The 11,030-nt window shown below is 62.1% G+C and overlaps 1 protein-coding gene and 1 long non-coding RNA gene across 2 annotated transcripts; both read left to right on the top strand.

The window, feature by feature from the left end:
- The first annotated feature begins 900 nt into the window (after window positions 1-900).
- Window positions 901-3,824, top strand: LOC142825914 (uncharacterized). The gene is made up of 5 exons (XM_075918076.1): window positions 901-1,500; window positions 1,792-1,895; window positions 2,208-2,330; window positions 2,883-2,950; window positions 3,357-3,824. The coding sequence occupies exons 1-5, from the start codon at window positions 1,074-1,076 to the stop codon at window positions 3,820-3,822; spliced, it is 1,188 nt and encodes a 395-aa protein (XP_075774191.1). The 5' UTR covers window positions 901-1,073; the 3' UTR covers window positions 3,823-3,824.
- Window positions 3,825-3,968: 144 nt separating this feature from the next.
- LOC142825904 (uncharacterized) lies at window positions 3,969-4,943 on the top strand. Its single transcript, XR_012900229.1, has 3 exons — window positions 3,969-4,098; window positions 4,482-4,617; window positions 4,847-4,943. It is a non-coding gene; the product is annotated as an uncharacterized LOC142825904 (long non-coding RNA).
- Window positions 4,944-11,030: the final 6,087 nt, after the last annotated feature.

Consider the following 11,030-nt stretch of genomic DNA (forward strand, 5'->3'; position numbering starts at 1 on the left):
GGGAGCCCATGAGAGGCAGCGGGGCGAGTGGGAGGCTCTAACTCTTGCTCCTGGCCAGGAAGTCCAGTGCTGGGTGACACCAAGGCCACGTCTGCACTGCAGGCATTTTGCTCAAGAACAACTGTTCTTGTGCAAAAACTTGTGGCGCGTCTACACTGCACGTGAATTCTTGTGCAAGTAAATTTGCAGTAAAGCATCAGAAAAGAGGGCTTCTTGCACAGGAGTTATTCCTCTCCCCACGAGGAATAAGCCCCTTTTGTGCAAGAGCTGTTGTGCAAGAAGGCAGCGTGGACGGGCACCAGGGGCTTCTTGAGCAAGACACTTGTATGGCTAAAATGGTCATCAGAGCTTTCTTGCACAAGAAAGCGTTCACAATGCCATGGACACTCTTGTGCAAAAGCACATGGCAGGGTGGAGGTGCTCTTGCACGAGACCTTTTGCGCAAGAACTCCGGTGTGAAACAGTTCTTGTGCAAGAAGCCTGCAGTGTAGGGCAGGGAGCAGCCTATGGGGCTACTGGAGCTGCTGGCTGCAGGATGCCCAGTCAGGGAGTGGGGGGGACCCCTAGGAATGGCTCCAACTTCCCAGAGGGGTGGCCAGAGGCAGGACATTTGCCTGGCAGGGTGAGGTGGGGGGGGCAGTGACCTCACAGGGGCTTTGGGCAGCCCTCAGCAGATCAGGCAAAGGGCAGGTGGGGAGGTGGTGACCTCACAGAGGAACCCACATCTCAGGCTGAGAAAAGGGGGGGGCGGGCCCAGGGGACTTTGGAGACCCCCGGTTGCTTTAGCTCTGGTGCGTCTCCTGCTCACAGTTGCTTTGTCCTCTGTGAGTTCCACATCCGGACAGCGCTTTGCAGAAGGTAAGAGCCCCCAGGGGTTTGGATCCTGCCCGGGGCCGGCTGGGTTCCAGGCAGGCCCAGCCCTCGGTCAAGGGCCAGAAGTGCCTGTGCAAGACCGAGCCGATAAGCAAGGGGCCATTTGGGGGCTGGGGGCAGTCGCTCTGGGGCGCTGGAACCCCTGGATTTCGCTCTGCAGGCTGCGCCCCAAGCTCCCCTTTGCTCCCCTCATTTGCAGCATGGCCAAACACATCAGGCTGTGGTTCCGGAAAGCCCTGAAGATGGCCCCAGGGCCGGTGGGAAGCAGCTCCTCCGTCCCCGCGGGCGGGGATGCTGAATCCCACCAGCTCGGGGCGACTCGCCCACCGGCCAGGCCCCTCCGGACCTGGCTCCAGAGGCGGCTGGGAAGGCGGGACCCAGCCCAGCGGGGAAGCCGGGTAGGGTGGCTCTGGGGCCTCCTCTGTGGAGAGAAACACCTGCCCCAGGAGCCCAGCCCCCATTACCACCAGGGGGCATCGCCCTGCCCGGCCCCCGGGGACCTGCCAGTCTCCGGGAGCCCCCAGCCTCTCCGCACCAGCCCCTGCAGCTGTGGGTCCAGCTCAGTGAGCAGCAGCGCCTGGGCCTCCAGCTGCAGCCGGGCCACCTCCTGCAGCCGCTCAGACCCAGGTGAGGGGCCGTGAACATGCTGGGCCCAGGGGCTCACCCAGTACACGGGGGGGGAGGGGCAGCCCCAGTGTCTGCCCCGCAGCCAGGGCAATGGATGGGGGCGGGAGCTGCTGCTTGGCTCTCTTGTTCCTGGTGGGGGCTCTGCTGAGGGCGTTGGCAGATGTGAGGGTGGAAGGGGGATGGGTCCCTGCGAGGGGCGTGTGGGGCCCAACCTGCCCTGGGTCCCTGACATGGGGGCGCGTGACCCCTGCTGGCCGCTGGAGTCACCCTGGTCCCTTCCCTCCCGCACAGAGCCCCCCTGCGCCTCGGCGGAGCTCTGCCAGGAGCGGATGGACTCCCGGGTGGAGGAAGGGGCCATCTATGATATTGAAGAGCAGCTCCACACCCGGGACACGGTAGGAACCTTCTCCACACGGGGGGGACCCGAGATTGTCCGGCCCCTTCCCAGCACGTCCCCCCCTCCGGGAGGGGCTTGTCCCTGGGGATCCCCCTGGGGCCCCTTCTCCTGCATGACCTGGGCCCCCCAAACTGAGGTCTCTTGTCATGCACCAGCTGGGCCCCCACAAGCCTGAGGCAGCAGTTGGGGGGGGAGTGTGGGTGCTTGGACAACCGGCAGCTCCCACCTCCACTCCTGGGAGGCCTGAGCCCTGCAGCTGTCCGTGGGGGGCAGGCAGGCCCCAGGCTCACAGACTCTCTCTGGGGTGCAGAGCCCAGCCGCCCTGCAGCGGTTCCTCCTGGCCGTCCCCCCCGCCTGCCTCGCCGCCCTCCAAAGGGGCGAGGACACCCTGGCGCCGCGCTGCTGCAAGGACACCATGATGGCCAGGATCGTGGTGAGCGAGTGGCGGCGGCCGGGAGGAGGGGAGGGGATACGTGGGGTGGACAGGGGTCTGCCTGGGCCATGGCGGCGGGTGGGGGTGCTGGAAATGGGATGGGTGGGGCCAGGAGTGCTGGAGGGGGAGGGGGAGGTGGACATGGGGAGGGTGGGTGGGGATGCTGGAGGAGGGAGGGACACAGAAATGGGGCAGGTCTGGGGTGCTGGACAGGGAGGGGGATTCGGAACAGGGAGGGGTCTCCCCGGGCCATGGGGGGGGAGCTGGAAGGTTAGCAGAGCGGGCTGCTGAGGATGCGCCTGGGGAGCAGGGATGAGGAGGTTCAGAGGCTGGTCACCAGGGCAGTGAGGGGCAGGAGACGGCCTGGGGACAAGGATTGAGCTGGTCCCGGTTTGGGAGGGGGGTGCTGGGAGAGGCCCTGTGCCAGGCAGGGGGGCTACAGGCCAGCAGGAGGCAGTGGGATTGGATCCTGCTGGGTGGGGGCGCTGGCCGTGTGAGCGTCTCTTGGGGGCCCCAGCCTCACAAGCCCCTTTGTCTCCTTGGGTCTCACAGGAGATCATGGAGGACTCCCCCCCCCCACTGGTCTTGGCCGACTGCCTCAACGCCGCCTGCAGCCTCAGGTACCGACCCCCCCCCCCCCCCCGCCGACTCCCCCCCAGAGCAGATCCCCTGACCAGGGAGTGGGAAAGTCTCTGTCTCCTGGGCTATGTCTAGACTGCAAGCCTCTTTCGAAAGAGAGCACCCAGTGAGTCTGGATGCTCTCTTTCGAAGAAGCCCTAGTTACATTCAAGAACGCCTTCGTTCGAAAGAAGCACTTTCCAAAGCAGGCGTTCTTCCTCGTGAAATGAGGTTTACCGCCGTGGAAAGAAAAGCCGCGTTCTTTCGATTTAATTTCGAAAGAACGCGACTGCAGTCTAGACGCAGGTGAAGTTTTTTCGGAAAAAGGCTACTTTTCCCGAAAAAACCCCTGAGTCTGGACACAGCCCTGCTGCTGAATTAACAGTCTCTGCCCCTCTCTCCTGCCAGCACCTTGCAGCCTCCCCTACAGGCCCAGCTCCTGAACCCCCTGCTGAGGGCGGCCGTGGGACAGACTGTGTCTGGGGACTGGCAGCAGGAGCCCATCCACACGCAGGTACGTCCCTCCGGGCCCTGCTCCCGGGCTGGGCTGGAGCTCCAGAGAGGAGTGGGGGTGGGGGCAGAGGGAGAGAAGAAGCTGCAGGTTTGGATCCTTCCCTCCAGGTTTCCCGTTGCTCTCCCTGGGGGCCCGTCCCTTCCATGCCCAGCCTGGGCTCCTCCCTGCTCTGCGAGGCGGCTCAGACCCTGCTCAAGGCTGCACCCCGGGGCCAGCGGGTGGCCTGGATTCCCCAACCCCCCTCTGACCCAGGGCTCCCCCTTGTCTTGCAGCAGTTCATCCGGGCCCTTCCCGTCGACCTCCAGGCCCTACTGGCAAGCCTCCTCGCCGAGTCCCCAGACACCGCCAGGCTGCAGCTGATCATGGAGGTGAGCCCCGTGGGGGGGACGGGGCCATTGTCCCTGCTTCCTCGGGGGGCCGAGAGAGGAGCTGTGTCAGTGGCTGGGGGGGGGCACAGTCTGAGAGGAGCCCCAGGCTCTGCCCAGAACCGGCGCCTCCCTACGGGTCCTGACCTGCCTCTTTCCCCCCCAGCACCTGAGCCCGTGGCTGGAGTCCCGCCTGCCCCAGGAGCGAGCCAGGGCCCTTGGCAGCACCACGGCCCTGCTGGGAGTCGCCACCACCCTCCCGGGGTTTGAGGTAAGTGACCTCGGAGCCGGGGGGTCTGGGGCTGCAGGGCGCGGGGCTGGGAGCGTCCCCGGGAGGCAGAGCTGGGAATGGGCCGGGAATGGGCCGCGTTCTCCTTTCCCCGGGGAGGGGCGACCCTGGGCCTTTCCGGGGGGCACCTGGGCCCCAGACTGGGAAGTGGCCGTCAGTGGATCCCCTTGTTCCACCCCCGGAGTGACCCTTCAGTCGGGGCCATTGCTCAGGGCTGTCTCCTCGCAAGGCCGGCCCCGCCCCGCCCCGCCCCGCCCCGGGAGGTGTCTCTGTCCGTCCCCGAGCTCAGAACCGCCTCGGCGGCCGTTAGCATGGGACGTGCAGCCCCAGGATGCTGAGGGACCCCCCCTCTTCTCTCCCCTCAGAACTCCGCCGACTGGCCGAGGATGGGTCACCACGTGGCCCAGCTGGGCCTTTTTATTTCGGACCCATCCGAAGACGTCAGCCGGCTGGCCCGGAAGGGGGTGCACAGCCTGTACCGCCTCCTCCTGCACCACAGGGGTAAGGAAGCCAGCCGGGACCTGGGCCCCAGGGACACCCTGAGGGTGCCGGCGGCGGGGGGAGGGGACCCAGCCCTTTTCCCCCAGACTGGCCCAAGGGGGGATGCGTCCCTCTGTGTTCCCCTTCTGCCCCCTGTGCCCCTCCATTTGCCCAGGGATGCCTGCAGGGACCCGTGGGAGGGGAAGGGCTCAGACCTGCCAGCAGAATCACCCTGGTTTGTCTCTTGCAGGCCTCAACATCCACCAGGCAGAGGACCTGTGGTGCAGGCACTACTATAAGGAGAGATGGGTCCTGGCGCATAGCAACACCGTCAGGGTGGGAGAGGTAAGGACGCGCTGCCAGGGCAGGGCAGGGCTCGGGGGTGGGGCTGGCTGGGGCCCTCGTGCGGGTAGGACGCGGGGTGGAAGCGGGGAGTCGCTGATCGAATGGTCGATGCATTTTCCCTCGACTATTCGAGCCGTGGACAGGGCGGCGCTGCCCCTTTGTGACGCTGTCCCGGCGTTTCAAAGGGGCGGCGCTTCCGAGGGGCAGCGCCGCACCTTGCCCCGGATCTCCCATAGAAGGGGAAGCAGGGCGGGGGGGGGCAACACTTTTTTAAGGAGGTCGCTCCAAGATGTTGGCCAGTGGCCTAGGGCTGCTCTGTTGTGCGGAGGGGGGTGAGGTCTGGGAGGGTCTTGGGGGCAGGAGGAAGGTGTGACCTGGGGCAGGGGTTAGGGTGCAGGGTGAGGAGAGCGTCTGGGTGCAGGGTCTGGAAGGGAGTTTGCAGAAGGAGGAAGCTGTTTTAGCCCCAGGAGTTGGGGCCGGGCTCTGGGCCGTCAGCTGAAACCTCCCGTGCTCTTGATTTCAGGTCTTTGGGCAGCTCTTCACGCCAGAGCAGGAGAACTGCTTTTTAGACAAGGCTCTGCTCGCTGCCCGCTCCCCCCTGAGGCGCCCCAGCCAGGCCGGGCTGGTCCTGGCCCACGCCCTGCATGGGCAGGCCCATCAGCTCCTGGGATACATGGTGAGCAGCCGGAGCAGATGCAGGAGAGTGGGGCAGGGCCAGGGTCTCCTTCCCATCCCCTCAGGGAGTCCCCCGCCCCTTTCCTCATGCTGCCCCCACCCCACGTCCCTGCTGGGTGGGTCAGAAGTTCACCCTGCGGGCCTGACGGGGGGTGACCAGAGAGCAGAACAAGTCTCAGCGCAGGGGGGAGGAGGGTGGAAATGCTGGGGGGGCCCAGTACCCCTGAGTCCCCAGGGATGAATGTGACGGATTCTGCTTCCCTTGCAGCAGGAAGACAGCCAGTGAGAGCACAAGGAGCTGAGGAGCCAGCAGCTGCGTCCCCCTCCCCCCAACCCTCCCAATTGTATAGAATGTATTTAAATTCTGATTAAATAACGTTTCAAAAAACATTTGGATCAGGCTTTGTCAATAATTTTTAATGGGGGGGGGGGCATTTTGGCAAGTGGTCAAGGGCCACATTTCTACCGAGGAGTTTGGGGTCTGGGACGGGGCGGTTGGGTGCAGAAGAGAGCGGAGGGTAGGAGCCTGGGTGCGCACCGTCCATTGCATCATCACGCGGCGCCATTGTGCTAGTGCTGGAGCTTGGGTGACTGGTTTAATTCGAATGTTTACACAGATTAGGTGTTTTAACTTTAGGAAACTTCATTTTAAATAAGGTAAAATGTTAATTTCTGTCTACCACAAAGGGTTTCAAAGTTTTCTTTATTAAAGGCAGGGATGAGGAACCTTTTTTGTCTCCAGGGCCACTGACCCCCAGAAAAACCAGTTGGGGACCACACACGAGAAAAGCAAAATACAAAAACCCTTCTTCCAAAACCCACAAGCCTCACTGAGATGGCCCCCAACTGGGACACCTCACTGCTCTGGCGCTTCAGCCCCACTGGGGTGAGGGGAAGGGACAGGGAGGACTGAGGTTCGGGGATCCCTCATTTTTGGCCCCCCCTCAGATTGAGAGGGACCCGCAAATGCCACTCTCCCTGGAACCCAGGAGAGTTAATCTGTGCTGGGGCTGGAGTGCCAGGGGAGTGAGATGTCTCAGTCGGGGCCACATTCGTGAGGCTTGGGGGGGTGGAGGCGCCAGGGACGCATTCAGATAGAGCAGAGGAGCCGGCAGGGACCCTGAGAGGAGAAGTGGGAGTGAGAGCCCAGCCGGGGAGACACAAGGAAACCAGAGTCAGTCTAGTATCTCTCAGGCAGCTGGGGTAGACACCCCTCCACCCCAAACCCCAGCCTCCTGTTGGATCCTCCTCCCACAGTTAACTGCCTCTGAGTCTGCACCCAAACTCCCATCGCTGCCCTGAACCTGTCCCAGAGCCTGCAACCCGCAGCCTCTCCCGCGCCCCACTCCCCAGCCATCCTGCACCGTAACCCCAGCCTCAGGCCAGCGAACCTGAGTGAGGGTGGGGGAGCCCAAGCAGCAGAGGGAGGGGGGAGTGGAATGAGTGGGGGCGTGGCCTCAGAACAGGGGCAGGGGTAGGTGCGGGGAAGGGGCCGGGGCAATGGTAGTGGCCTCTAATGCCCACACCCCTCCCTTCGGCATCGCTTATGTCCCATGTCCGCCCCCTCCTGAGCCCACAGCCGGTGCCAAGGCCTCGTGCCCAGGGCGGGGTCGCCCCTGTGAGCTGCCAGCCATACTGGGGAGAGGCGAGAGGGTCTGGGCTGCTGTGTCCGTTGCTGGCTCCTGTCAGGCCTTTGCACCGAGTCCTGGTGCAGCCTGAGCAAACCTGGGTCCTTCCCTGCTCCTCCAACACCACCTGGGCAAAGGGAGGAGAGTCCCCAACAGCCTCTGTCACTTCGGCCTCCTGTCGGGGGAACATGCCCCCTGCAGCATGATCCCCTGTAGATCTAGCCCTCTGGGCACTCACACAAGGTCTCTACACGGCAGCTGCTCTGTGCCTAGTGCTGGCACTGCAGAGCCATTTGCCACTTTGCACCCGACTGTCACCAGGTCCTTTCCATTTGCAGGGCCGGCCACATCTCCTGCCTCCTAGGCCATTCGCTGCACCCTCGTCTCGCTCCTCCTGGTGTCTGTATCCGTCATCACCTTGGTGCTGGAGAGATGGGGCCTGCCCCAGCCTGCCGGGCTGCAAGGGACTCCTGTTGGGAGCAGCTGCATGGGAACCAGAGGCCCAAGAATGGGAGAACCCTATTGACCTGCTGTGAGCAGGAGACGGGGGTGGGGAGGGGGCTGGGGAGGTACCTGTACTCAGCTCTGAATGGGGGCTGGGGAGACACAGACACTGCTGATGATTGCTGCACTGTGGGCCCCTGGGTTACAGTCTATGCCCAGGCAGCTCCTCCAGTCACTGCCTGTCACATTACTGGATCTTGAGGGGAGCAGCCAGATCACTGCTGCACCCATAGGTGGGGGTGTTGGCCCCAGAAAATGGTAGAAAAGGGGGCCATGTGGGGTGCTGAATAGAAGCTTATTATCTGATAGTCCTATGTAAGCTATTTATGTGGTTGTATAACGTCTGTGTGTGTAGTTAGGAATCTGTAGTCTGTGTGGATCCTGAATATTTCTCTGCATGTGCTTGAGCATTGGGCAGAGCCCGGCCTGTGGACATGCTAATTAGCGAGGCCCTGTGGGACAATGGCACTGAATGGGCCAAGGACACACCTAAAGCATGAGGGCGGACAACTAAGAGCGGCCAGCAGAGAGAGGCTGAGGACCAGGTGATCTCCTGCAGCCAAGAAGAGGCCAGGAAGGAGGGATAAATAGGCCATGTGGTCGATGCCATCTTGGTTCTCAGCTCAGCACTTCATCCCAGAGGCAGCATTGCAGGGATCGAAGAGCCCGAGAGACCTGTGAAGCCATCCTGACCCTAGGTTGTGCAACAAGAACTCTTAAACCAGCAGCTGTAACATCTCTGCTAGAGGCTGCATCGAGAACTGGGAGATTCGGTGCATGTAACATACTATTCCTTTAACAACCTTACTCTCATGCTTTTCTTTATTGTAATAATAAACCTTTAGGTGTTAGATGCTAAAGGATTGGCTCAGCGTTATTTGTGGGTAAGATCCAGAGGGTAAATTGACCAGGGATCTGTGGCTGGTTTCTTGGGACCAGACAGAACTTGTTCGGGGTAGGTGGGATTGGGTGCTAGGACCCCCACCGGTGTATGAGGCCCGGGGCCATCGGGGGCATGGCTATTGCTGGGGTGCCGGAGGGGTTTTGCTCGTGAGGCTTCAGGCAGGCAGCTGAAGCGCTCTGTGGGACTGGTTTGTGGCCTGTGTGGAGAGGTCACCAGTCTGGGGGCTGTAAGGAGCCCCGGATTTGAGCAATTCGCCCTGAGCAGACGCCCTCAGCTGTGCCCAGACACGGCCCGGTCCGTCACACTGCCCCTCAGCCTGCAGGCCTCTCCTCGCTCTCAGCCAGGCCAAGGGCTGAGCCCTGCTGTGGCCTGCCCCAGCCAGCCAGCCAGCCCAGCTCCTCCTCCTGCACAAACAGTCCCGCCTGCTCCTTTAGCAAAGCAGAGCGGGCTGGTTGTGGAACTTCTGGGAGACTGAGGTTCAAGTCCCAGGTCTGCTGCAGAGCCCTTGGCCCTGCCACTCCCCTGAGTGGGCCTCAGCTCCCGTCTGTGAAACGGGGACACTGATTCTAACTCATCTAAGGGGAGCATTTTCAAAGCCCTAAGGGAGTTGGGAGCACAAGTGTGTGACTGTGCTTTGTGCCCACTGCTTGGTGCTCCTAAATCCCCCAGGTGCTTAGCTTGGGAGCTTTTCCGGGCAGGGGCTGCGGCTAGGGTTGCCAGGTGTCCCGTTTGAACCGGACAGTCCAGTATTTGAGCTTTCTGTCCAGGAGATAAATTGAGAAAATCTCTCAATTTTCTAAATAAGATGTACTCTAGGTTGTGATGCAATGGCAAGTATGTCTGGTATTTTTATTGACCATCTGGCAACCCTGGCTGCGGCTGCCTCTCACTACTCTGGTGTGGACAAAGCACTGCAGTCATCCCGGGACAACGCCCCCAGAGACGCTCTCCCTCTGGGGCAGGGTCCTTTAATGCTTTTCACACTGACATAGGCTACGGGACAGCCCCTTGGACACGGGCATGAGTGTCCCCGCGGGGCGGTATCCCCCGGACGCTGCGCAATGCAGAGAAGAGGGGTGAGTCCTGGGGGATTGGTGGGACAAGAGACGTTCCGTTATTTTAACCCCACCCGCTATAAAGCAGCAAAACCCTGGGTCCAGGTACTCAAAAGTGCAGGGCTCTGCTTCTGCGGGATTAGCCGCCCCTTCTCGGCTGGGAACACGCAGGCGAAGCATCAAAGGGCTCTCACCCCACTGAGATGGTGACTGCATGTCTCGGGAAGGGAAGAATCCAGCCATGGGGGGGGAGAGATCCCCTCTGGCACTGACAGAGAGGCCCAGAGACATGCAGAAGGAAAGTTCGGGAGGGAGGGGGCAGAGATACCAGGTAGGGAGGAGGACGGAGGTGCAGCTAACTCTGGTACTCGTGACACCCAGAACCCATCTCTCCCCACCTCCTTGGACCCAGGCAGCACCTGCTCCTTATTGTCTCCTCTCCCATTGACTGCCGCCCTCCTCACCACCAGGTCTCCCAAAGGTTCCTCTCCCCAAATGTTTCCCACTCCCCTCCCACTGTTCCTCGCTCCCAAATCCCTGGGGTCCTGTCAAACAAACGTCTCTTCCTCCGTCCTGTCCCTGGCACCTCCATGTCCTGTAGCCTGGCCCCCCTCCCTTTACTCCATCCTTCACCAACCCTTCCAGCTCCTTGAGTTCCATTTCTTCCAGCCTCCACCCCAACTCCCTACATCTGCATCTCCACCCCAGCCCTGCCTCCCAGCCCCGCCTCTTAGCCCCCGGCCCCAAACCTTCCCTTCCCTGGTTCTTCCCTCCCCAAACTGCCTGTTCTGGTTATTTCTAGGCCAGGGGTGAAGCAGGAGCCATTCTGCTGGGCACTCTGCAAACACAGAACAAGGACAGTCCCAGCCCCACACATCTGGCCCTTGAAGAACAAACCCAGAGGCAGAGGGACCTGGACAGACGGGATGGTGGGGGGCAATTTCCCTCAGCAGCTTGGGCTGTCCTGGCAGAATGGTGTCTCAGTCTCCTAGGAGATCACGGTAGTGGGAACCAACTGTCCATGATGTGCTAGACAAGGGCGATAGGAAGCCGCTCTGGGTTGCCCCACTAAGCCTGGCGGGCTGGGGGCGGGGCTTTGGGTGCTGTCAGCACGCTGGGCTGCACAGCCACAGTGTACTCCAGGGATCTGGTGGCCAAGTAGTGTAGTGGCTGCACTCCCAGTCCCCTGCCCTGAGCCTCCAAACACCCCCCCCCACCTACCCCTGACTCCTGCACCACAATCCCTGCACTGCGCCCCCCCTCACTCCTGGACTCCCTGCCCTGAGCTCCCCACACCCATACACTCCCCAGCCCCTGTCCTGA

Source organism: Pelodiscus sinensis, unplaced genomic scaffold (genome assembly GCF_049634645.1).
Source record: "Pelodiscus sinensis isolate JC-2024 unplaced genomic scaffold, ASM4963464v1 ctg93, whole genome shotgun sequence".
Lineage (NCBI taxonomy): Eukaryota > Metazoa > Chordata > Testudines > Trionychidae > Pelodiscus > Pelodiscus sinensis.

Coding starts and splice junctions, on each gene's coding strand:
- LOC142825914 (XM_075918076.1), top strand. CDS start 1,074: ATGGCCAAACACATCAGGCTGTGGTTCCGGAAAGCCCTGAAGATGGCC. Junction 1,501..1,791: donor CTGCAGCCGCTCAGACCCAG/GTGAGGGGCCGT, acceptor CCTCCCGCACAG/AGCCCCCCTGCGCCTCGGCG. Junction 2,951..3,356: donor AACGCCGCCTGCAGCCTCAG/GTACCGACCCCC, acceptor CTCTCCTGCCAG/CACCTTGCAGCCTCCCCTAC.